The following is a 26,012-nucleotide window of genomic DNA, read 5'->3' as shown; positions in this document are numbered from 1 at the left end:
AACCGAGCCTGGGAATTTGGGTCATGTAGAAAGGTTTGTGAAAAACAAAGTAGACAAGAAAGGGTAACATTTTGCAAAATCTCACTGCCACTTCTCATTGATGACATTATTGTGGCTGAATTATGGCAAACGCAGAAACGATATCTTTTTCAATAGGTTTAAGTTCGAGACTCTTCATTAAACTTCTATCAAAGGACCCAAAACACACAAAGCAAACTTTGTACCTGTTCGAAGTTACCCCATTAAATGTGGAATTAATTTCCCGTGCTGTTGAGCTACGCTGTTCCCATTTATCTTCACCGGTTCGTGTACTGTACCTTAAAACAATTAGCAAACACATTTTGGTTGACTCATTTTCACTATAATCCTAGGAGGAAGACGTTGTTTTTCTGGAGACGGTGAAGAACTTCAAACGCCAGCATCACATGGTCATTGAATGTATTCCTGTCCCAAAAGAAGTTGGTGACCTAGCTCCGATTTATTTCAAGGTAAAAGCTTTGATGATGTTGTCTTCATTGCGTTTAATATGTGCTATTGGATACGTTTCTGTGTTTCTAAACTGTTTAAGGCTGAATAAAGCGGATTCTTACAATATGCGCTTAAGTTTGAACTAGTCTTCCAGAAAAACCGTAAGTGTTCTTTCTGGTTGATTTGGTATGACGCCTAGAAAATAGAATTGCTGGTCGTTGACTTTAAATGTTGAGAGAAATTTGAAGGTTTGATTATAATTTTTATAGTCTTCAATAAGCAACAACTATAGCTGTCGAAAAATTTAAAATGATCTGCAATTTGCTATAAATATGGCCTTGAAAGAAGCAGATATTTAGTAAACTAAAGCTTTTCGTCTGACACTCTTCAGAGTTTAAAACGTCAGAACAAAGACCGAAAACTCTACGCTAGGAAATATATATACCCATTTGTGGATCGAAATAGGCCAATCAGAAAACACGAGCACATGACTGTTGAGGTTGACCAATCAGTGCCGCTTGCCTATTGAGAATGTTACCAATGGAGTCCTAAGGTGAAAACGAACTCCTTTTGTCTACACAGTCGCGGTTTTTTGTGCTGTGTCAGACGAAAAGCTTTAGTTTACTTAATTTTTGCTTGTTTCAAAGCCATTTTCAAGTTTTGTACCACCAAAAGATTGTTTGCTATAAATATATAATTTCATTAAACAAGCACGACTTTTAGTTTTTTTAGTGAAAATAAATGTCTAACCAAGCTCATTTTCAATTCAATCTTTTGGTATTTTCTCGCTGATATAATTGTCAGTGCTTTTATTTTTAACAGAAAGCCATTGAAGAAAGCGAGAGTGAATGGTCACAAAACAAAAAACTGGTTGAAGTTACGAAAAGCAGGGGCATCAAAGGGGCTGTGAGTTAAAATTCTTCATCAAATTTTAAATAATTTGAATTTAAATTTTCATTATGAACATCCACTCATTACCAACATTTAATGGAAACGTTTAATGCACATTTATTCACATTTATCACTATCAATTCACATTTTGTTTATTTTCTATCATAAATTAACAATCGTTTAATTTTTTAAACCGATTCTTAAAGACTAATTGCTAACTATGACCCATTGCGCCACCCAAGCACCCCATAATGCATTTCCATGCAGTCGTTAATCAATTTTGGTTAGTTAATCCGTAGAAGTTTACCGCGATTGTTTGAATCATCGCTTGGACAATTTACCACGCGCGCATAGGCTCATTGTTAGCAACGATTCTTTAAAGTGTAAACGCCATTTGTAACCTCTCCTCCCCTCTCAGATACCAAAGGGGCTTCCTTACTTCTCCGTTGAGTTTGGAAACGACGGTGGCTTTGCGCATGTTATTGAGGAAGAAGCAACATTTCAGCATTACTTTGGAAAGGTAAGCATGAAGTTCTTTTAAATTTAAATATTTACTACTGCTATCTGTATCGATGTTTGAATTAAATACACTCATTTTTATAAGGAATCGTCAATAATAGACCGAGCCCTAAGATGACCAGAATATTAATTTATTAATATTATATCAATATTATATTAATATTATATTGATGTTATATTTTATTAATATTGACAAATTATTATGTTTATTGACAGAGATGAATAGAAATTATAGCTCCTTGTGACTTTCTAGATGCTCTCTATTTCATGTTATCTCATGTTAGGTTCATATATGTGTTAATGGTTTTCAAGTTTAGTATGAAAATTGCGAGAAAGTGATGTATAATTCAGAATAAAGCCTACACAAACCGAGTGCCTATAGAGTACCGAAGTGATGACGTCATAAGAATCTATTTTTAGAATTTCTGATTTTGATCCCAGAACCTAAAAGAGCACCATGAAATACCTTTAAGTATGCAAAATCAGTCAAAGGCATCACGAATCGGCTGAGATATGGCCACATGAGGACAGGCTTTTGCCTCATCAAACCTCTGTAATTTGGTCTTGGTTCATAACTTTATGAACCAGGCCAGAATAACAGTAATCCGTTAGCAAACTTGAAACCTTCCATTGGCCATATCTCACCCAGCTTAGAACATATCTAACTAATTTTGCACAATGCGAGGTATTGTATGCCATTCTTTCAGATTATGCGGCAAAATTTTAGAAATTCTAAAAATAGATTTTTGGTGACGTCACACTTCGGTACTCAATAGATCTATAAAACCATTATATACTTTACACATTTATATATTGTGTCATAATCGTTTTATATTTAGTATGAAACGTCTAATTAGAACTATTTTGGTAAGGGGTAGGGATAACTTCGGTAAGGGGTACGGGTTACTAGAACTATAGGGTGAGGGGTCCTTACGTGATAACAGACATGTAAATATCTGAACAAGTATTATTGGTTAAAGGTTTAGATAAAAAGCCTTTTGTTCAGGGCTTATTGTGGACTTGAAAAACTTTTCAAAAGAATTTCTGGGAAACCCATGTTGCCCTTGAAAAATGAGCTTAACGATAAGATGATAAGCTCCCCTAACATAGCTATAAATTTATTCTTATTGATCCTTTGTTGAAAATGCTGAAAATGTCTACTCGGTTTGAACTGGTGGGATTTTTAAAAAGGTTTTCAAAGATTTTTGGTTTAATGAGCTAAAGAAGGATGAAAACCTCTTCATTCTGAAATCGATTACAGTGTTGTCAGTTCTATGACTGCAACGAATTGAATGACCAATTTTTTCTCTGCTAGAAAGTACAAAAAATAATTCCAAAACCTTTTTACAGGAAATTATTGGAAACGTTCTGGATCTGGAGCCAGTCCGATGGAGAAAGCCGCACAAGGAGAGCTTTCAACAACACAAGAGGAAGGTTCTTCAGTTTTCTGAACTTTGGGAACCATTCGATTGGACAAGAGATCTATCATAATCGTGAATTAACTTAGATCTGTAAATATTTTTGTTGCTTGGTTTTGCCTGGTAATATAAATTAGTATATCGAATCTCGTTTATAACACAGAAAACTTTTTCTCATCAACTTGTTTTGATTGATGATTCAGAATAGTCAATTTATTCCATATCCCCGTGAGTACGATAGCAAATTTATTCCTAATGTCCGTGACTACGATAGAGCTTCCAGGGTCTAGTTTTACTAAACGAGCTATTCGTTGTTGTTTGTCATCGGTGAAGTGTCAAAAATGTATGCATATTCTGCTTTATAACAGGTGGGTCTTTTTGATTTGTTAAAACGTCTTTTACCGGATTTACCGGGGGCTGTAGAGATGCGGTGCCGTCTCAATATTTTTGTGTCTTTCGGTAAATTTCGCTTTGATTCGGTAAAAAAAACATTTTTCTAAGCCAGTAGTAATAAAATTGTGCAAAAAAATATTTTCTGATCTTTTTATCTTCAATTTAAAAACTGAATTTCAAAAAAATGGGTGTTTCCATCACTTTCCAGGCACCTGAAAGGTTTGACACTATAGTGCTATCATAATTATCATAATCTAGCATCCAGAATCCTTGCTGCTAGTCCCGGCCCATATTGTCTGGATACAGCAACGGGTTGGATCAGATTTCTCTTCTTGCTGCAACAAACATGGCCGACCTTGCAGACAACGTTCCGTCTTTTTGTTGCGAATTTTGCAATAAAATTTATGAAAGGGAGACTCGACGTACTTGTTAAACTTTGAATATGGGCAAAAATAATTCCGGTTTCATCAAATGAACATTGTTGAGTCTCAAACGCGAAAAAAACTATTCAACATGGTTTAAAATAAAATAAAAAGTAACAACACAACGCTGACAACAAACGTGAACTTTCTTAGTTCAATGTGAAAAAATGATGAAACTTTGCTAACAGAAGCAAGAATTGAATACTTATTGACATGCAGCCATGCGATAAAGGATCAGTGCTTTTATGATTTGCTGGCAGCGCATATATTCGGTTATTTACCGCAGACATTGGGTGTTAAACTTTTGAAAACGACGAAAATATATCAAGAGTTTAAACTGTACTGAATATTTGTAGTTTAAGTTGTTTATAAGCTTAATATTTTTATCAATCCAGGTAAAACTGCATGGCAAAGGTTTGAAACAGAAAAATCTTAGTAAAATGCAAGTTAGTAATTCCATTCATGGGTGTATTAGAAAAACCTGGAGAAACCATTAATCTGTTTTGACAATACAGTTTTCATTTCCATGCAATGCTCCACATATCGACTGACAGGCTGATAGGAGAGGTCAGTGACAGGACGTTTTACAATAACAATCAAATCGTGACGGAGACCAGACAAGAAAAACCCAACAAGAAAAACCCAACCTATTTACGCATTCGTTTAGTAAATTTAATTAAGTTATTTTTTCTTCTAGTTTTAAAAAAACGACAACTGGAATTCACTTGTAGGCCGTAAAATTTTCTTGAAAACAGATATCAGGACACCCAGAAATTAAATTCATAAAAAAGCATGGGTTCATCTTTGAATTTGCAACGAGTTTCTCACATTCCGTTTTGTTACATTCCATTCTGTCATATTCCGATGCATCACATTCCTTGGTACGCAGGACCACCTCCACTTTCCGGTGGTACCCAGTTGATATTCTGACTCGGATCCTTGATGTCGCATGTCTTACAATGTATGCAGTTCTGTGCATTGATTTGCAGCCTTCTGCCTCCGGTCTCCTCATCGTCTACGTATTCATACACGCCAGCAGGGCAGAAGCGACCCTCCGGACCGTCGTAAACCGGTAAATTTAAATTGAGTGGGACGTCGTCGCTGTACAATGTTAAATGAGCTGGCTGATCGCCTTCGTGGTTCGTACCGGTCAAGGCCACAGACGATAACAGATCAAAACTAACTTTATTGTCCGGTTTTGGGTATTCAATCGGTTTACATTCTTTAGCCGGTTTCAATTTAGTATGGTCCGGTCCACCGTGTGATAGTGTCCATGGCTCCTTTCCGCCAAAAAGCCAATAAAACATACCGGTATACAGCATTGTACCGTATACACCTAAAACCGAATGGGCGGAAGGGCGAATATTTCTAACCGACTTTAATTCTTCATATACCCAGCTTGATTTCAGGCGCTCTTCATAAGACGTGGCCATGATTCCTACAAGATCAACATAAAATGATTATTTGTCAAGACATTTTGATTTTTGCAAATGGAATACAACGTCATGTGGATAAACTAATTCTATCTTTTACAAGTTTGTTAGACAGTCATGCCGCAATACATCTCAAAATAGAAAAGGCAAAAGGCTGGTTGAGTCAGTGTAAATTACAGCAAGCCCGTACATCTATCAATTCCATTATCCAAAACAAATAGCATCATGTTTAATAAGTTCACTCTTTATTTTTACCTTTATTGGATACAGTCACATAGTCGTTTATGACGTACAGTCACATATTTAGTCTTGTCACTTTTGAACCAAGTTCATTCTGCGATACTTATACAGCAATACCACCAGCCTCAATTTTAGGCCCTTGCATCATTAATCAACATCTTAAACAAAGCGGGTTGTGCTGGTGTCGTCGCATTTTTAAGACGCATTTTTTGAGGCGCTGCTAAAATTCATTTACATTTAAGATAGCTTCTTATTCTAGGCTTTTAATTGGAACAAGGTAATCTCACAATATATTATCTGTTCCTCATTTTACAATTGAAATGCACGGAAGACTTACCCTCCGTTTCAGATTGGTGATTTTCATCTGTGATGACGTCATAAATTGATTCTGCAGCAATCATAGCGGACTTCATTGCCAAATGTGTGCCTTTGACTTTTGGGACATTCATAAAACCTGGACTGCAACCCACCAGAACACCACCAGGGAAACTGACTTTTGGTATCGACTGGAAGAGAGCAAACACATGTTAATGGCGAGAGAGTTTCCACAGAAAACAATTATGACGAAAATTTATGGCAATATATGGATCATTATTATGGTTTAAAAATCAATAGAATATTCAATTTGCTTAAAAGAAATCTTCACTCGTCATCAGGATTAACTATCCTTCAAAACAAGATTTCTATGCTTCTCTAGAAAAACAGCTAAAGACCAACAATAAATCAAAGTAGACTTTCAAAACGCCAACAAACGCACAGTCAAAAACATGGAAATACTTTGAGAAGCGTCATCGGCAACTTGAAAAGCTGTCTGAGGCCACAAAAAAATGTTATTTTCGCTGTCTTTCTCGAAAAAAAAACACGACTTAGACTTCAGATGAGTCACAAAACAATTGCACAGGTGGAATTACATTGAGACACCTGATGCAGAAGTACTTTGAAAGAAAAACAACCCAGAAATGTAGATAAACAAAAAATACAGAGAAAAAACTGATAATAAGCTGATGATAGTGTCCCCACTTGCTGTTATTTTATGTTTTCTTTTGTTCTAACAGATGCATCATCATTTTCAGTTCATTCATACACACAAAGCTTAGTTTAACTTCTTTGCTAAGTGCCATTTAAATTTTTGAGCTACTGCCAAAAGCACAACAACAACAGCATTACTTGCAATCCATTTCCCGATCCAGTCGACAAATTTAACCACAGATAAAGTTAAGCACAGTTAGTGCCATATTGCCAAAAAAATCAAAGAAAGTCGAGCGACGGTCCTCAATCTTTTTTTATCACAATAAAAACAAATACAAAAAAACTCAAATTGATCATTGTTGAGATAGAGGCAAAAACATAACGTTATCGAGTTGCCTCCACACCCAACATTACAAATATTCCAGAACTTTGCATAATACAATATAAATACACAATACAGAGCAACACAGCACAATACAGCAAAATACAATACAATACTGTACAAAATGCAACTATGTATAGGTCATCATGTTAGTTCAGGACCACAGGATTCAATCTACCAGATATAGCAGAAAAGACTAATAAGAATTCATTGAAATCGTTTAGTTTGCTTGACTATTCAACGGTGCATTTCAGATGCCTATCGGGTATGGCCGTTGAGTAATATCATTGCCAACTATATCATATATTTATCAAGCAGGTTCATTCTATTAAGTGAATACTGGCAGCAATGCAGGAAATAGTGGATCGCAGATTCGACTCCTAAGTCACATTTACACATAGGGCTCAATCTAACCCAGGCCTTCACAAAAATTCCTGGATGATGGTACTTCGGTAAGAGTTCTAGATCAAAAACAATGTTTATAACCTCTCTTGAAGACTTCGAAGAAGTTTTGTTAGCTATCTTTGGCATAAGAGTGAGGACTTTCATTAATGTAGTCGTCTACCCGGCTGGTTTAGATCAAGTCGTCTGCATAGCTCTACCAGCAAACAGGACTTTACTTTTAAAACCAGCCCCTTAGTCTAAAGATAATTAGCTACACAATCTAAGAAGGTTGAAGCGATAAAAAAATATAGACTCAACCCGGTAGTCTCGTTAAATTTGTGGTTTACAGGTAAATACACCATCACAAACTTTGTAGCCAGTAAATTTCAAAAGAAGGACACGGAAGTTGGAATTAATGGGCCTAAAATAATAGCTTAAGTTGTAGAGCACACCTACAATTTAATTTACAGACTTTGGTTTCAGTTGAAAGCCCAACTTTCAAAGGATGTACAAACGTTTCTTGTATCTATAAAATTGTGGAAGAGAGCTAGAGATATAGAGGGGAAGAGGGCTATCCTTTAGAGGGAAAGAGGGCTAGAGAAAAATTCTCGGGTGCACTGACAAATCGATAGAGTACACTTAAATGGAATATACAACTTTTAAACTAGAATATTGCAAGATTGGAGATGTATTGGACAATGGTTCATCGCCAACATAAATCTGCAGCACTAGATTTGGAGAGAGAAAGATTTATGGAAAATAAACAAAAAAATATCCTGGGATTTGAAAATAACACCCAATCAGCCCGCAAGCTTTGAATTCCTGGGCCTCTTTTATGGCTTCATAAGGTTTAAAAAGGCAACAAATACGAAAGAGAAGCCTGAAACAGGCACTTAATTTCCATAGGCCAAAAACTAGCCGAAAATATTGAAACCAAAGATTGCGATGGCCCACTGAAGTACCTGCCCAGCAAGGGACTGCCGGTTGAAACTAGTTGTGAATTTCAAAGGGTTGATCCTGAACTTATTAAAAATGAGATCAATAAGTTAAAATGCTCTAAAGCTGCAGGGCATGATAAGATCCCAGTAAAACTAGTGAAAGACGCTGCTGATATTTTATCTAAGCCATTAGCAGCTATTTTCAATTCCTCTCTTGAAAGCGGTGTTTTTCCGAACATATGGAAAGTAGCCAGGGTAACATCCGTCTTTAGGACCGGATCGAAAACTGATTTGAACAACTACCGGCCAATATCCATACTCTCGGTATTCTCCAAGCTAATCGAGAAAATCGCACATGATCAAGTCTCCACCTTTCTGAAGGAAAAAAGCATGCTCTCCAAATGTCAGCACGCATTTCTAAAGCTGTACAACACGTTGACCTCACTACTCAATGTCACTGACTCGTGGTTCTCAAATGCCGATAAACGAAAGATAAATATTAGATCTTCCTTGATCTAAAGAAGGCATTTGACACTGTGGATCACAAAATTCAACTCTCTAATTTTTCAAAGTATGGAATAGGAGGAACCCCTCATCAGTGGTTTACATCATACCTAACTGATAGGATACAATACTGCCAAATCAATGGTTCCAGTTCACAACAAAAGAAGGTTCAGTGCGGTATTCCCCAGGGTTCGTGCCTTTGGCCCCTCCTTTTTATCCTATACGTAAATGATTTTGAGCGATGCTTAGAAAAAAGCTCAATAAATATGTATGCAGACAACACTAGCATAACATGCTCTGCAAAACACACCGAGGGACTGTAAAATGATTAAAAAACTGAGGGTAAGAACATTGCAGAGTGGATGCGGCAAAATAAGCTTAGTCTGAACACCAATAAAACTGAATATATGGTCATTGGTCATAAAAGACAAATTAACCATATCCAGGGGGAGATAAACGTGGAAATAAATGGAGAAAAAATCCAACGACCCCATGAAGTAAAATATCTCGGGGTCACTATCGATGAAAACCTATCTTGGAACAGGCAGTACAAGAGGCTTAAGTGTAAACTCAAAAGTGGTCTTTCTTCGTTGAGGAAACTAAAAAACATACTCCCACAGTCGAAATTGAACCAGGTTTACAGGGCACTTTTAGAGAGCCATCTAAGATACGGTGATGAATTATGGGGAAGTTTGTCCGCTACAAAACTTGAACATCTTCAGCGTCTTCAAGACAGGGCTCAAACATTAATTGAAAGTGCTAAATTTGAGGACGGGTGGATCTGTAAATGGCTTTCAGTTTCGAACCTAATTAAATATGACAAGGTCATAATGACATACAAAATGATGAATGGTCTTTGCCCTGACAGCCTTAAGAGGTAAATCCAGTTATTCGACAAGGAATCAGCTTGATAATTGACATCCCAAGGCAAAATTTGGAATTCTTGAAGGGACGTTTCTTTCACTCTGGGGCCAAAACATGGAATGCGATTCCGAGAAACATCAGAATGAGACCCACAATTTCCATGTTTAAAAGAAACTTGAAAGGATTCCTGCAAAGTTAATAAATTCCCTAAACAAAACACGATCCCTAGGTAGAACAGCAACACATTTATTTTATATATATTAAAGAAGTAATTGTAATAGAAGTAGATTATTTTATTTGTATTATAGCTGATAGGGAATTCGTGTATAAATATATTTAAAATGAAATGAAATGAATGAATGTTTCATGGAAAGCTTCTTTTAATATTTCCATTGACATCTTGCTTCTAGTTAACTTAAATTGCTACTCGTCGAATGATGCGAAATGTTTACCTGAAATCCCCCTTCGTTCAGAGCTCTAGCCCCGTAACCGATTCTTGTCCCACCTTCAAAAAGAGGCCTGATCTTTGGATGAGTCTTGAATCTCTACAAATTAAAAAGTCAATAAGAATCATAACCCAATTTTTCTATTTTTCATACCTTTAATACATCTAACATCTACTACAAAAGTTAACTTCTTATATTGCACTTGTGTTTAACTTTACATGCATTATAGAAAAATTATACACTTTTTGACAATAATAAGTTTTTGCTTAGCCTTGATAGGTTTTAAACTTCGTAAAAAGTACTACAAGTAAAAATTATTCACTATCTAATTTAACAAATTTTGAAACATGCTTGGCGCTTTCGTGTTCGCTGCCTCGTCTCAATTTATGTACATTACTATGAACACCGGAACAGAATGGAGGCTGGGCATGTAAAGATCGAAAAGAAGCATAATAAGAGGTGAAGATCGGTGAAACAAAGCCCACCGAAAATAGTCAAAGCTGACATATCAATGGTCAAATAAATGGGATTATTCGATAATTTCGTCTGTCTGAATAGTGGTTATGCAAGATTAAAGCGTTTTACACTGGGTATCCATGAGCTTGCTATTGTGCGAAACCACAAACATAGCAGATAGGATTAACAAAAATTCAGCCATTATCGTCTAAATCAAGAGAAAATGAAACGGAATATTGAGCAGATGAAACTGTTCCTGCCCTTCTTTCGCTTTTCATTTTAATTGTCATTTTAATTGAGACAAGATGGCTAAAGTTTCGACCAGACAACTTACGTCCAACAAAAGAAATAAACATTAATAATGCGACCTAATTATTCCTAACCAAAACAGGTACCCATAAACGAAATCGTTCCTTGCAGTGAACCACGCAAACTACCGATAAACGCCGTCGGGAATTCAGGGGTTACGCGCCTTACCGCGTTCCTTCGTAACGCGGGCAGACTAAGAATATCGCGAAGCTCGAGGCCTGTTCAAGGAATCACCCAGGCCACGTGGGCGAGACCTGATGTTTGTGAGGAAGCTAAGGTAGTTACGTGACCTTTTCTGCAGGTGGAATGGCGAATTAAAAAAGTTCCTAATGTTTATGCAACATATTGAGAACCCGCAAAAATGAAAAATTAATACCAAAGCCAAAAACAAGCATGTGAACCAATGATCTAGCCATTTTGCAAGGTCACGTGACTGCAAGATTAGGCCAAGCAGTTCGATAGTTTGGAGTGGCATTTTGAGAGAGGAAAGGCAGAGTTTTTGCTCATGGATTGGAAATTGCGACCTTCTTGGAGAAATGTTTACTTAATACATAAAATGAAGATAATGTAATGCAGATAATGAAAATAACCTGGAATTCTTGAAAAGGACTTAAATATGGGTTTTTGTAGTCAAGGCCAACCTGTAAAAACAGAAATAAATTAAATAGTGAAGAATCGAAATGAGATTCAAATAAATCATTAAAAAATAATCAAGTTTAAGAATTAAGCAAAAATTCTGAATAATGCAAAACTAAATTATATCTTTCTACGTTTTGTTCAAACTTGTCATATTTGGTAAAGCAGAATTCTCACGAAAACTTAAAATAATATTATGAAGTAAAAAAGAATAAAATGTCTGAAAAATTTCTTGAACCCGTGCTTTGGTTTTTAAGCTGGAAAGGAAACATATTTCTATGAAAATTATATTGAAAGAAAATAGTAGAGTAGCTACCACAAAGCCAACAGCAACCAGCGGTGCTCCTTCGTTGAGGTGGTAAATAAACGAGCCCCCGTATGTTGACTTTTCCTAGGAGGCAACAAAACGTTAATAACCCAGATTTTTCGCCAGGAATAAAAGACAAGCAATATTCGTACAACAAAACAGCCTTCAATTCATTTCAAGTTTTTTTTAAATCCGATACAAAAATATTCAAAACTTTATGCAACGAGGGTGGAGGGAGTAAGAAAGATGGTTACCTAACGATAGACTCACATTCAAATACTTTGCTTGTATTTTAACATGTCATATTGGAGGTTCTTCAACATAATGAAATAAAAAGTGAAAAAAATCGTCAAATAGAAGAACATTTTGGTTTAAAAATCGAAAAAACACTTCATTAAAAGGCTGCCAGTGAAAGTTGCATCCCCATTATAAATTTCTGTTAAAACGCTGGGCTTGTGTCAACTGTGGGTTACTAGAGCAGCGGCTCTACATATTTGATGCTTCTGATTAATTCGCTCCTAAAATCTGCGTGCAAAACATGTTTATTACGGATTTTCCCAGTCAGGAATACCCCAAGTTCATTGCGATATCGAATCTCTTTAAATCTCAAGGAAAATCGCCTGTGAGAAGGCTTCCCTGTTCTTAATCAGCTTTTAGGTTCTTTACAGCCTGACAAAAGCTAATTTGTTTATCTGCCTAGACCATTAAAAAAACAGCTCGAAATGGCAGGACCACATCACTTAGGCGTGTCGGGAAGGCTTATTTTAATCAACAATAACAGCTTAGTGAAAAAATATTATAAGTTTATAGAACAGAAAATGACGAGTTACGCCATTATTCCACTGTTAATTCGTACAATAATTATAAGAGTCTATTTATTCAGCTGTCACTTGTTGACATCTTTGCATGGACTTTGGTTAAGTTTTTAAAGAAAGCAGTTATTATAAGATAATTATAAAAAGCGTTCCAATTAAAAATTGCTTGAAAGTCTTTCTAACAGAAAAGAAACTTTAGAGCTGGGGGTAAGCCTCTAGGGACTTGGGAAAGGGTTGAAATCGACTGCACTTGGTAATCTACATTTCGGGGACTGAGAAATCTACATCTTGCTTGTTTCTACCACAATGCAGTAGCTGAAAATTACGTCACGAAGAGAGTCTGGGAACTTACCAGAGGCCATCCCACAGTGTGCTCAACTCTGCCTGGACAATGTTTGGAAGGGTCCACTTCCCAAAGCTGAAAGATTAAATATTTCAAGAATAGGCTTTTAAATACAATACAAAATCAAAGAAGGATATGATATGAACTCAAATCAAAATGTCTCAATTTTTAAATAAAACACCAAGGCCGCCTTTAACCTACTTAACGCCGCGCCAAATTTCAGTACTAATTGTTGCCAAAAGATATCTTAGCTTAATAGCGCGTAATTCACGGGTGGGGCACCAAATATCTCCAAACGGCTGAAAACAGTTGAAGACATTTTCGTCGAAAAGATTCGCCAAATTTACCTGTTGAAAATGTTAAAAAAATTAACACAAACCTCCTTGAGACCGATGCCATATGATTGAGGCTCACAATTTTCTCTTAAATTGAATTGTTTATACAATTGCTTTGCTAGAGCTCCATGACATCCTTCAGAAAACACAGTGCATTTGGCATGCAGCTCCATGCCTCTCTCGAATGTATCCTGGATTAAAATCTCGACAATAATTCTAGCTTCAAAATGAGCAAAAATTATTAGCTTGCATAAAAAGAGACAGGAAAAAGAGACATCAAAATTACTATTAGCGTTTTGAATTGAAGGTTAAAAAAAGTGAGACTATTGTTAATCTTGGCATAATTATTAGAATTTAAGAAAGCTAATCTGTTGCTTCCAGTGATGAAAAAGGTGCATATAAAAATGAAGTGCTTGAATGGTTTTTAGAGCATGTGATTCCAATGATTCAAGGTATTGTTTCAATACTGCATAAATTAGGAAAGGTCGTTCTAAAGAGTGATAAATCTAAACTTTCAAGGGCTGATAAACGAAAAGAGTCGGATCGGTTTATAGATAGTAAAATCTTACTTTTGGTGAGCCATCCTTTGCTATTCCAACGTCAGTTGTGGCTATTCCTTTGACACTTCCATCCTCGTGATACAAGATCTATTAAAAAGCAATCCATAATATGGGAAATTTTCAAGACCAGCCTTGGTAAATCGCGGTATTTTCCAAGGTTCTGGCTGATGGGACAGTTGTCCCAGTAGTGGGCTTTCTCGCTTGTTCTAGCAGTGAAGGAAAATTAATACCTCTACCCTAAGGGTCCAAAGAAAATGGAACCCTCTTCCACTTTCCCTTGTAGATAATTCAATTGAATTTATCAGCTGAATAAAATTTTGGAAAATCATTTGACTACACTTGTAAAATTAAAACCTTCTGCTATGTCAAAATATTTTGGCAGGTAAAATATTGTCTAAGTTACGATAGGTAACTTAATATAGAGGGGTTGCTTTAATATTAAAAACTGAAAGATTTAAAAAACTATAAAACAAAAACTTACTGAAAGTAAAAAACAAACATTCTGTAATAGCTGAGTAAAGCTGATTCATCAAGTTTCTTGGCACTGGTTATTGGTCAATTTGCGGGCCTTTGGTGGATAAAGCAAAAGTTTCTAGCAAAAAAACATTGCTTCTGGATCGCTAATCTAATTCACTGAAAGGGAAAACCAACATTTTTAGTCTGTACCGACGGTTACAGGGAATTCATCTTGGAGCCAAAATACCCTCTGTAGGCATATCTTGCATAACATGTGCAATTCGTTGTTGACTTCAAGTGATTCCAAAACTACCAGTAACTACAAAAGGGTTCTTGTAGGGTCTTTTTCATTTTTATTGGCACTGCTGCTCGTACCTGGGTTTAGATTTAGGCCCCTAAGGGACAAAGCCGGTACCACGTCAGAGGCCCTGATTTCGTGGGGGCTTGAGGGCTGATAATGAGTGAGAGTTGGCGTGCCTATACCGACTCTTTCATGATGGAATTTTGGATTTTTTAACAGCTTCTACAACACCAATAATACGTCTGAGCATGCGCCGCTCTCTCCTCCCAACAAAGAAGGCTTGGTTCCTCTGAGGGCCTCTGAATGCCCTTTTGGAGTTGAATTGAACAATTAGTTGAAGCTATGAGATGATCCGATTGTGCTCACGTCATTAAAACAACTTTTGGAATTCTTATCAATGCCTGGCACGAAGGTGCAATGCTGCACCTTTTTAATTCTGGTAAGTATAAAAATTGAATTTACGAAAAATATGAAAATACATGGTTAACAGTAAATCTTCCTTTTAAAATTTGGGTCGAACTCGTCAGTTCTGTTTGCCTGCTTTTATGCCATTTGAGACAAGTCCCAAATTGAAACGGCGTCCACTCGCATGTGCAAGTTAAGGCCTGGCATTTGAGGCTTATCGCAGTACATCCACTATGAATCCTCTGCGAACGGCTCACTGTAATCCACTTTTGTGAATGGCTCACTGTAAAGTCTTTGATCTCCTTTGACCAAGGAGTCGTGATATATCAAATCTTGCATGACCTCTATCCCGAAAATTCTCCGCCATAAATTCACTGAAAGATCCATGATTTCAGAGTATGGAACCAGAAATCGTGGAGATCTCCAAATTTCCAAAGTTAGGTTAAAATATGCGAAGCGAAGTTCTTACTTCTCTGGTGTCAACATTCAAGAAAAGAATCAATCGCTCGTTTTAGAACAGGTTTAAGAGGGTATCTTTTGAAACTTTCACAGGACCCAAACACGAACTCTTGGTAGAGCAGCGATCTGTATTACTATATCCAAACAAATGCTGTTATTAGGTTAATTAGTAATTAATAGCTGAAAGATGTTTCGTGCATAAATATCGATAAAATGAAATAAAATGAAAATTAAATCCACTGGGATCACCGATGCAGCTCTAGAATCCAGAAAAACCCCCGCTCGGAGATCAGATAAGGACCTGCAAAGTTAAAGAATGTTGTTTGGTAGTTAAAGAGAATTTCCGAGGTACATCAGGTCTTCCATCGCTGATATGTCGAACATGAACCGCTGGTGCTGAACATGAAAAGCAAGGTCTAGTTTTCTCAAAATTTGCTGAGGTATGTAATGTCTTAGCTAAGCCAGAGTCAGGAAAACGTCACGGCCCCACGGGCAGTGGCCGGAGAAAGGTTGTTGAAATAAAAAGCTTTTCAAAATACAGTCAGACGAAAAATAAAAAATAATCAAATAATATTTATGAACCTGATGTTTTTTAACATTAATGTGTTTGCAAAACTGCTTTGCAATGTTAAATACAGGCATGACGTCTTTATGATCTATAAATATTTAAATGATGATGAGCTATTTGTATTAATTAACATAAGCATGTAACTTTACATCTGTCTCAAAAACTATCTATAATTGAAAATATGCTACAAATTTTCAAAATATTTTGGAAAAACAGAGTTGTAAGAAGAGGGAGTCAAGACAAGTTGAGTACCCAAATTTTTGACCAAGCCAATTCCGAACCCATTAAATATGAGGTAGGTTTCATAGTATGATTCTCGTGGCAGTAGGAAGGTTGACAACTTCTTTTAACTCTGGGTCTGTTTTCGAAAGATTTTTGTTGTTTGGATCCGCACACGGCAGAATTTTGCTTTGATATTCAAAGACCATCTTCAAAAATTAATCATGTTTTATTTCGAAGACTGCCTTTGAAAAACAAAAATCTTTGTCTTTGACAAGCGCATACAGCAGATTTCGGTCTTTGCAATTCTCAAGACAAAAATCTTCGTCTTTTGAAGACAAACGTTTGCCGTGTGCGCTAGGCTTTAGCTTAGCTTTGCTTCAGGGGCGGCTGGGAGTAGAAAAGTATTGGTATTAGGCTCCGAAATTAAGACATAAGAAGGTCCCTCCGCAAGGTCCTGAAACTATTTAACAGGGGTGGAGCTTATATGTTCTTATTTAAGAAGGTGGGCAAAATGACTTTTTCGATATGATGGTTTAAAATAGCTTTTGGCAATACCATATCTTACAAAATTATTTGAAGGCACTGGCCCCCGTTGTCTCCCCCCAGACACTGATGACCCTGTGGTAATGTAGTTCATCCTACTAGTTTTGGGTGAAGGATCGGTCCTACGAAATACAAATGAATTATGGCTGCGGCAAATTACTCGAGCGAAATCGTGTTTTGATACAGCGGTTTGCTACCCAGTAATGGAGCCCCAAGGTATTAGCCCATTAATTCTAATACCATGAGGCTTTTGGCCCGCGAATGAGATTCTATTACGATAAAGCGAGCGATTTACTTTAGAGTAATGCAGCAAAAAAACGTAAGATGTATCATTTGATTTGAGAAACCGAGAGAAATAATGTGAGAATGTTGCCTGTGACTCTACGGTCATATAGAATCAAAGTTTTACAAAACATACAGTTCATACGAAACAACTTTTACAACTGCCTTTAGCTTAAACAAATTATTTCATGACTGTTGCTCTTTATATTCAGTGTCTAAATTTTGTCAATCAAATTATCCATCCAAAGGCATTGCTAGCAAAAGTACAGCTACATTTTGTAAATTCATAAAGTTAATTTCCAGAAATATTTTTTCTATAAGCTGAGGCCTTAGAATAGAGCTGGGGCTCTTTCCACCGTCCCTTCCACTGACAGTGGCCCTCGTAGTATTAGAAATGAAAAACTAATACCTTACTGCTGTTCACCCATTCTTCTACCATGGCTCAACAAGAGAAGTTCACGTCATGCAGACCACAACAGACAAAAGAAATTTCGGGGCAGTGTATTAGTTTTTGGAGGCTAATACCATGGCCAGGGCTGCTGATTACGGCATTGATTACACTTTTCAAAGATTTCAATGAGGATTAGGAAAGCTTTCATTCAACGAACAGAAAAGCAAATATAGCTTGGCTATATGAATAGAGCTGGTCGCATCGATAAAATTGTTGTGAAAAAGTGGCAGCGTACAAAAAGCAAAATAAATTTCCTGCAATCTCAGAGACCATAAGTCGCCTTCCTTTGAAAATAAAAAGGTATTAGACTAATACCTTTAATACCACCCCACGCCGCCCCTGCTTTGCTTGGAGTTGCAGCTTTCTGTTGCATGATAATACGCTTGTGGCTTGATTGGATTTCCAAGAATTACGCACCAAGGCGATTGCTTACGTTACGTAACTGATTAACTGTTACGTAACTCAGCCATTCAGTCAAAGAATAGCCAGGCTATCGATTGATGCCAATAAATTCTTACCTCACTAGCGGCGATTCCCGGATAAATCTCCACCCCAAGTGCCTCGGCCTGCTCTCCTAACCACTGTACGAAACTTCCAAGTCTTACAATGTAGTTTCCATGGTTGTTCATAGGCAGACCTGCAGTAGAAAAAGCGGCTTGAAACTTTAATCCTTGCAAAAGTCTCGGGAACCCTAGTTGCTCGTTTCAATAAAATAAACAGTTTCCAATCGAAAAGACCAATTCAGCATTTGATAAACATTGATTCCTTTTTAGAGTAAATCATTTAATTAAACATTGGATAGACAATATCGTCTGAAGGAGCTAATGCGGGTTGAAGGGGGTGCTGTTGACGTTTTGAAACAACTTTGTTCAGTGAAAAAATACTTTTGGAAAGGACTGTATGATTACGGACACGATATTAATGATAGTGATGATGATGATGATGATGACAATGTGATTCCAAAAAGGATAAGGCTAACCTTTGAAGATCGGCAAAGATATCGGAACTGGAATCATTTTGTTCTTCGTCAAAATTCCAAATTTATCATCAGTAACGGGAGTATGCAACGGAGCCTGAAGATAAAATGATTTCATAAATTTATTTGATAGTTTGGAAATTGAAAGGGAAAACCGAAAGGCATATCACTGCATGAAAAACTAATAAAAATTTGTTGAAAACACTATTGCTTATCTGAAAATTCAGACAATTAAAAAGTTGATATGCATATACATAATAAGGACAGTGTGCATAAAAAATAAAGACCACAACAATCAACAATGGTCATAGCGTAGATCATTGAGATAATTTGCGACGATTTAGGGACAATTTATGGAAGATTTAGACTATTTGAGACTATTTGTTTTGACATCCTGTTTCGGGACATTTCTGGAAGTTCTGTTTCATGGCACTTTTAGCCAATATAATATAAAAAATTAACATTGTTAAATGCTTACACCCCTTTCTTCCCAGTCAGGAAACAACTCGAAAAGTGCTTTGGGTTCAAGGCAGGCTCCAGATAGCGTGTGTGAACCTGCAAGAAAAAAATTTTAAAACATTTGATTAGGAATGAGGCTTGAGAATCTAAAATTTCGGAAGCGTTTGTGCGATAGCATGCGGACCGTGGTGTACTGGAGTAGCCTTTAGAAGATGGCAACCCAACTATAGCAAAAATTACTTGCTAATCAAGTTGGCTCAAAGTGTGCATAAGAGCTTGATGACAAAGATTGTAGGAAGGGGGGAGGGGGGTTGCGTTGAGTCCAGCTGGAGTGTAGATAGAGCTGAGAGGAAATAAAAAGTTTCTATTTGACTGAAACTTGAATTGCACTACAAAAGTTTAGCGAAGGACCCGTTTCCAGGCTACACACTGCTGTTGTATTGCTTTGTCACCTATGAATACAGAAATAAGAAGATGCAAATACACCTTAACAATTGTCGCCAGTTACCAAACCCAAACTGAGGCCCATCTGAGTGACGTTAACTCCATTTTCCGTTCTCCTGTAGCCAAAGAAGTCTATCGCTTCTGGCAAAAGCACCAGTCCAAACCTTGCTATAAAGCGATGTAACCACTGCGCTAACAGGGAGCTTTAGCCCCCCTCCTATTCTTCAATGATCGGTTAACTTAACTTCGAGAGAAATTGTCTCCAAAATAGCATGAAAAACAATATTATATTGAAAATTGTGTTCTATAAGCACGGCGGCAAAGAATTTAATGCGATAACTTCCCTTGGGTCCCGGTTCCCTTCAATTCAATTCTAGTTTTAACAAATTTTTTTATGATAACCATCAAAACATGATATATAGAGAGATATAGACAGATTCTGTTCTGCTCTTGGGTCCAGTTTCTATAAATGTGAAGAACACGCAAGTTAAAATACGGTCGCATTGCATAGATAATTGACAAGGGGTTCTTAGTTATAGAGCATATCTACAAAAACAAACCAGAACCAAATCAGTAGCTTTTTTATCCACGCCTTACGATAACACATAGCCATGCTTCAACTATTTCTAGTAAATCTTGAGAATAATGTTCTTCAACGAAAATGTCAAATTTGATAATATTATTTCTTTTTGCCCAGGCATATCCCTCGAAATGTCCTTCTATGGGTTTACCAAATCATTTCATTTTTTACTTTACTTCAACAAATCATTTTATTTTACTTTTATATATAATTACAATAAAAGCTTTAAAAAATATAAGTGTGCCTGATTTGGTCGGACCAGAGACAGGCAATCCTGGTTCTTTGGTCATGTAACTAAAAGCTGATTTCGCTCATTCAATGAGACACCTGTTTGTGATTAACCATACTGATCTGGAGTCAACGAGACACGCTTTAGTGATAAGCCATATACAGTAAATCCTCGAATTAGCCCCCTGGGGGCTTATTTATTTAATTTTTATATTTTTGAATGGGGGCCTATTCGAGGGGGGGACTTTTTCAAGGGGGGCCAAGTCGAGGATTTACGTTTACGTTTTTTCTGTTTACGTTTTTCCTGTTTATTATCATCTACCTGATTGACATCGCAGTGAAGAAAAAAAAATTGTTATTGCTCTTGGGCTGAGACAAAGCGTAAAATCAATGATAATTACTTTGCGTCTGTATCGTGTTCATCAAGACATTATCAAAAAGGAGGAGCACTTTAGAAGCTTTTAGCTACAATAAGAACACCGTCATATTTCTAAATTGAGATAAAAAAAGAAATATGAGCAGCTGCATGTGAGCAGAAATATGAGCAAACAACTAATACACTACCAATTTCTGGCGCCTTTTCCACGACAGTCACTCTGAGTTCTTTGTCCTGTTCATTTGCAAGTTGTTTCAGCCTGATCGCAGCTGAAAGACCAGCAGGACCACCACCAACCACAACAACATCAGACTCATCAGCCACTCTTTCCATGTCAACGTCTATGGAAAATTCAATGAAAGAACTCTTTTAGGATACAAACATCTATCATAGACATTTACGATTTAGAACCATTTAAGAATAGTCATGAATAGCAGTCATCCTTCCTTGGACCTATAAGCAAAAACTTTTAAAATATTTAAAAGAAACAATAATACCAAAGCAAAATTTTCAAGTTGTTACCTAAATTGTTGGTATTCAATGGCATCAAGATTGCCAATCCTGCCACAACATATATTTTTGTTTCTGCATTTAAAGACAAAATACGCAATTGCATGATGATTACATTAAGTGTGAAACTCTGAATAGCAGCTCAGAATCATCTTGTTCTATACATCAAAATCATATTCAGCTATGGCTTTGGGGCATCAAGCACCAATAATTTTGTGGAGATTTGTTGACAAATTTCCAACAGTTTTGGAGGGCTCAAATCATACCAGACACACCATGCATGTATACCCAGATTATTCTGAAAAACTGATTTATAGAACTGACAAAGCAATAAATAAAATAAACCTAATATGCCAAAAATGCCACATTGTTATTCAATTTCTACCTACCCTTCCACCTTTCATCATTTTCTCTCGACACTATCGTATAATGAGTTGTTATTTTTTTACTTCTTTGTGGTGTTGCAGTGCAAAAAGATCTTGCGCTAACAGTTCTGAAAACTTCTAAAATGTGAATCAAACATAAATGGTTAATGGTGCAAAAAATTAAGGATATGAAAAACATTAAAAGGTATGGTTTCTTATGTTGTAGTCCAAGGGCAGATATGGAGAAAAGTTGACACTCGCACATTAGAACTACTCAGCAGGGGTTTAGAGGCATAGCAAGCCCCAAAAGGGTCTAGGGTAGAGCCATGGTGGGAACCCAGGAAAAAAACCCTCAGAAACCTGAGCAAATTGGTCTGACTTTAAATGCAAAAAGCCCTGAACCTTAACCACAAGGATAATTTTAACAACCAAAAATAAAAAACATTAAATCACTTTACTCAAGTAACTGATCTTGGTCTGAAATTTGATCATTTCCATGTCTTACCAGCATTTATGTTCACAATCCTTTAGGCATGAAGAGGGCACAATGAAATGTATATCTGGTGGAAATTCGGATTCCTTGCAACTGATATACTACTATGCTCAATGAAAGGTCTCAATAGAATGTCCTTCTTTAGGAGCGAAAGTTGAGACACAAACAAGATTCTAGGCCTAGCAATAAATCTGCAATCAGGACTGAAATAATTTTTCCTACGTTTGGTAGTTTTCCATTTTCTCCAGCAGATTGCTTTATCAAACATCATCCATTTTTCCCAACCCAGCAGTAGTGCACAGTAATCTAACATACTGCTTACAGACTTCTCATGCCGCACAAATATGGGAAATCTAGAACCCTAGTTGGTGAGATTTGGTAAAATATTTGCATAACAAAGAGCCTTGAATATTTGGTGGCATGGATGACATGCTTAAAAATCATCCTGTACACCGTCTAACATGGCCTATGAAATTTTTCTATTTTGGATTAAATTGTATCATTGGGTGTAAGATTGGCAAAAGTCAATGCCTTTTTTAAACAAAGTATGTTAATTGGGTATACAGGGGGACAGGTCTTAGCTGTATGGGGGAAAATGATGGATTATGAAATTAATAACCAGTATGACGACAAAGAAAAAAGACATCATGTATTTGTTAACTTCTTGCTACATTGTAGACAATTCCAATTAAGACAAATCTATTAAGGCCATTTCATTAAGACAGTTCCAATTAAGGCAATTTCATTACGACAAGTCCATTAAATTAAATTAAATAACATTTCAACTCTGGCTAGAGTCATCTTCAGTATAATTACAGGCGAGAAAAATCAACTTAAATACAAAAGAGCTAAACAAAGGGGATCGAAAATCATGTATGCTGGAGGAGCAATTAGGATGCAAGAGAAGACATAAGGAATAAACAACCTAGAGAAGTAAACAAGGAATAAATGCCAAACAAAGAAAACAATGCAGGAAAGAAAGTCAGAACAAAATCATAGGGATAGAGGACTGCTGGGTTTTGGTTAATGCATTATTTCGGCATACAAAAAAACTAAATTCTGAAAATTGGACAACCTTCCATGAGACCAGTGCCACACACTGTTTCCACCCCTAATGCGGTCACTTTCAAACATGACATATATGGTGGAAAAACAGATAATTGATATATTAGAAGACAAAAACAATTGCAGGTCATTTGTAATACTTTTCCCAGGTAACACTCCTTCTTCTCTTGCAAAATGGAGTGCATATTAATTTGTTATTAACATATGACTTAGGTTGAATATATTAAAAAAGCTTCACATGATGTGTTGATTGAGCCTCAAGAAAAAGTGTTTAGGCTTAATTTTCCGTTTCATGTTCAAATATAAACCCACAGCTCTCTCGATGAGTTTCTCCCTTTTATCTTTATTTGAAAGAGGATTATCGCCATAAACAGGCCTGGCCGTTTGAGGCGAGCGATAGCCTCCACGCTCCCCTCGCAACCTGAGGCGAGCTATGAATTGCTCTCCTAAACAGAACATGAAGGGAGAATCGCTCCCCTAAAATTTCCATTCATTTGCCCTTTTCCTATTCAGAGAACCCTGAAAACGTACAAGGGTTAATTGGTTTATTTTTGTAACAGCAATTTCTCCTGTCATTGCATTTTTTGCAATAAACTTTATGCTTGTTGGGCGGTTTTTTATGATTGGCATAAACTTCGATCTATTCTGAAAAGGATAGTTAACGGGAAAGTACTTTTGTAGTGATTAGAACCTTTCAATCTTAATAAAACAGGAATATTTTTGGAAGGAAAGTCGATGTATTTTGTTGGAATTGTAGATTGGGGATATAATAAGACAGCAGGTCCCTTCCAGCAATAGAAACAAAACTATCCCTCAAAGAGAACAAGGTACTCTGGCTTGAAGATCAAAAACGACAACCAAAACATGGAATTCCACTATCCAGCAGCATTTACTGAAAAACCTAGATTGGGTGAAAAACCTAGATTGGGTGAAAAACTATAACGGCGACAGCTTTTGCGTTGTGCCAGCTTTACATAAAACTGAAAGAGTCTGTTCTTATGAATACTTCAAGTAAAGGGGATGCCTAAGTCACGGTTAAAGCAAATACAAATTGAAAGAAGTAAAACAGCACACTCCTGACTGAGGCTATTACATTAAGGCAACCGACAGGTACTAAAGGGGCTTATTAAGTCATTTGTCGATTGTGTTTAAAGTACATTCTATGTGTTACTGATTTAGCTCGCCTCGGCAAATGAGGGGAGCGATTCACAGCTCACCTATGAAAATACAAACAGCCAGCCCTGCATAAACGATCAAATTATCGCTAAAAGTACTCTGCGAGATAGAGAGGTGTTTTGTATTTTGCTCTTTCAACCTTCAAATTTGATGAAGAAATCGACATAACGATGCTTGCCTTTTTGCACAGGTTTGGAAATTAATTGGAAATTAATTGTGACGTTACGTTAGAACGGACTACCATAAATGTTTTGCATTAGGGAACTTTTTCACAGAGAGATGCATCAGTACCTGGAATAGTTTGCCAGAAAAAGTAGTCCAGGCCCCAAAATTTGAACATCTTCAAGAACAAGCTTCGCATTGGAAAGACAAGAAATTAAAACTAGATTTATTTGTTTAAAGAGATATTTCTTTTGTTTTGTTGTTAAGAACCAAGACCTGAGGTGGCCCAACCACAGAAGGGAATGAGAAATGTTTGGAAATTTTTTATTTTCTCAACTTTTTGGATTTTCAAGTTCTTAAAATTCTATATTCCAAGAAAATAAATGTTCCCTCAAAGTTCCTTTAACACTGTGTTTGAAATTTCAAAGTTCCTTGTTTTTTTTCAAATTGTAGGTCCTAACATATTAGGTCTTTTCACAACTGATCCCTACCACTGCACTGTTCTTGAGCCACCTCCAACCAGATTAATGAAAAAAAATATGTTTAAGTAGATTAAAAAATACAACATTAAACTTTATATGTTATATGTTATCAAAGTTGAGCCCCATACTTCATATGTTTGTTATGAAAGTGGTATTTGGAGAATCTTCAGACACTTGAATCTTTAATAATATTTTCCTTATAAAGCCAGAAATTTAATTCAGTATGAAATGCCAAATTATGCATTTGTAATAGACATACACTGCAGAATCTTAAAAAAAAAGTTAAATAAACCAAGCCCTGCTACAAATCTAATGGCCAGACCTGATTTTCTAAAATTTGAACAAGGGTTAGTGTTCAAACAATAGGTCAAACCTGGACTTGACCCAATGGCTTTCAATATTGAAAAATGCCTAATTGCTAATCCATTTTGACTCTTTAATCTCAACTTCAAAAATACTTCAACCCCTTAATGATCTAACAACTTATTACCCTTTTAAGAAAGCTACCTAAGTAAGCAAGACATCAACATTGAAAATGATTCATGTTGTTTGTAAACAGCATTCCAGGATCGAGATTTGCTTGTGTTTGAGTAGCTATTAGCTTCTTTTTAGTAATGCAAGATAAGTTCAAGTCTGAGGTTTTGAAGCAGCTGGAACTGTACATTTATCGAAGAATGCATACGCCTAACATTGGATTTAATTTCCAATGGAATTCAACGATGGCCTAAACTGTGCAATATGAGCTAGCTAAAGATACACCTAATCAGATATAAAGGCAGTGAAACAATCTTGCTTTCTGGACATCATTGTTTGAGCCTTACCATTTAAAAGTCTTCTCTGTCCGATCATCTTTGCTGTGGAATGGCTTTAACTATTTTTAAGTGTTAAGTGGCCGTCTATTGAAGTTTCATAACACTCTTCCACTAAAAAGTAACGACGACATGTTCTTATTGCAATCGAGGCTGCTATCTCAATTT

General features: G+C 36.5%; 2 protein-coding genes across 3 annotated transcripts in view; one reads left to right on the top strand and one right to left on the bottom strand.

Annotated features, from left to right (window-relative positions):
* LOC135686737 (pre-mRNA splicing factor CWF19L2) overlaps positions 1–4,758 on the top strand; it is a 21,163-nt gene extending 16,405 nt beyond the window's left edge. The window contains exons 19-23 of one of the 2 annotated variants that reach the window (XR_010516103.1): positions 372–488; positions 1,291–1,374; positions 1,778–1,879; positions 3,229–4,553; positions 4,666–4,758. Coding sequence is in view for 1 of the 2 variants with exons in the window: in XM_065203040.1 (XP_065059112.1) it covers positions 372–488; positions 1,291–1,374; positions 1,778–1,879; positions 3,229–3,369 (444 nt within the window). In the remaining variant the exon portion in view is untranslated. Of the gene's footprint in view, positions 1–371; positions 489–1,290; positions 1,375–1,777; positions 1,880–3,228 lie in introns of both variants that reach the window. The other variant, XM_065203040.1, reaches the window with a different exon arrangement.
* LOC135686740 (electron transfer flavoprotein-ubiquinone oxidoreductase, mitochondrial) lies at positions 4,202–26,012 on the bottom strand. The gene is made up of 14 exons (XM_065203042.1): positions 25,857–26,012; positions 21,682–21,795; positions 20,971–21,123; positions 19,174–19,250; positions 18,699–18,792; positions 18,238–18,356; positions 14,042–14,119; positions 13,517–13,663; positions 13,147–13,212; positions 11,989–12,063; positions 11,627–11,677; positions 10,278–10,370; positions 6,122–6,290; positions 4,202–5,549 (listed from the first exon to the last, which is right to left on the bottom strand). Exons 1-14 carry the CDS (start codon positions 25,882–25,884, stop codon positions 4,981–4,983), a joined length of 1,833 nt encoding a protein of 610 aa, XP_065059114.1. The 5' UTR covers positions 25,885–26,012; the 3' UTR covers positions 4,202–4,980.

The sequence above is a fragment of the Rhopilema esculentum genome, unplaced genomic scaffold (genome assembly GCF_057945365.1).
Source record: "Rhopilema esculentum isolate cy_ngs unplaced genomic scaffold, ASM5794536v1 HiC_scaffold_25, whole genome shotgun sequence".
Lineage (NCBI taxonomy): Eukaryota > Metazoa > Cnidaria > Scyphozoa > Rhizostomeae > Rhizostomatidae > Rhopilema > Rhopilema esculentum.
Note: the sequence above shows the minus strand (reverse complement) of the source record. Positions and strands in the feature narration are given on the sequence as shown.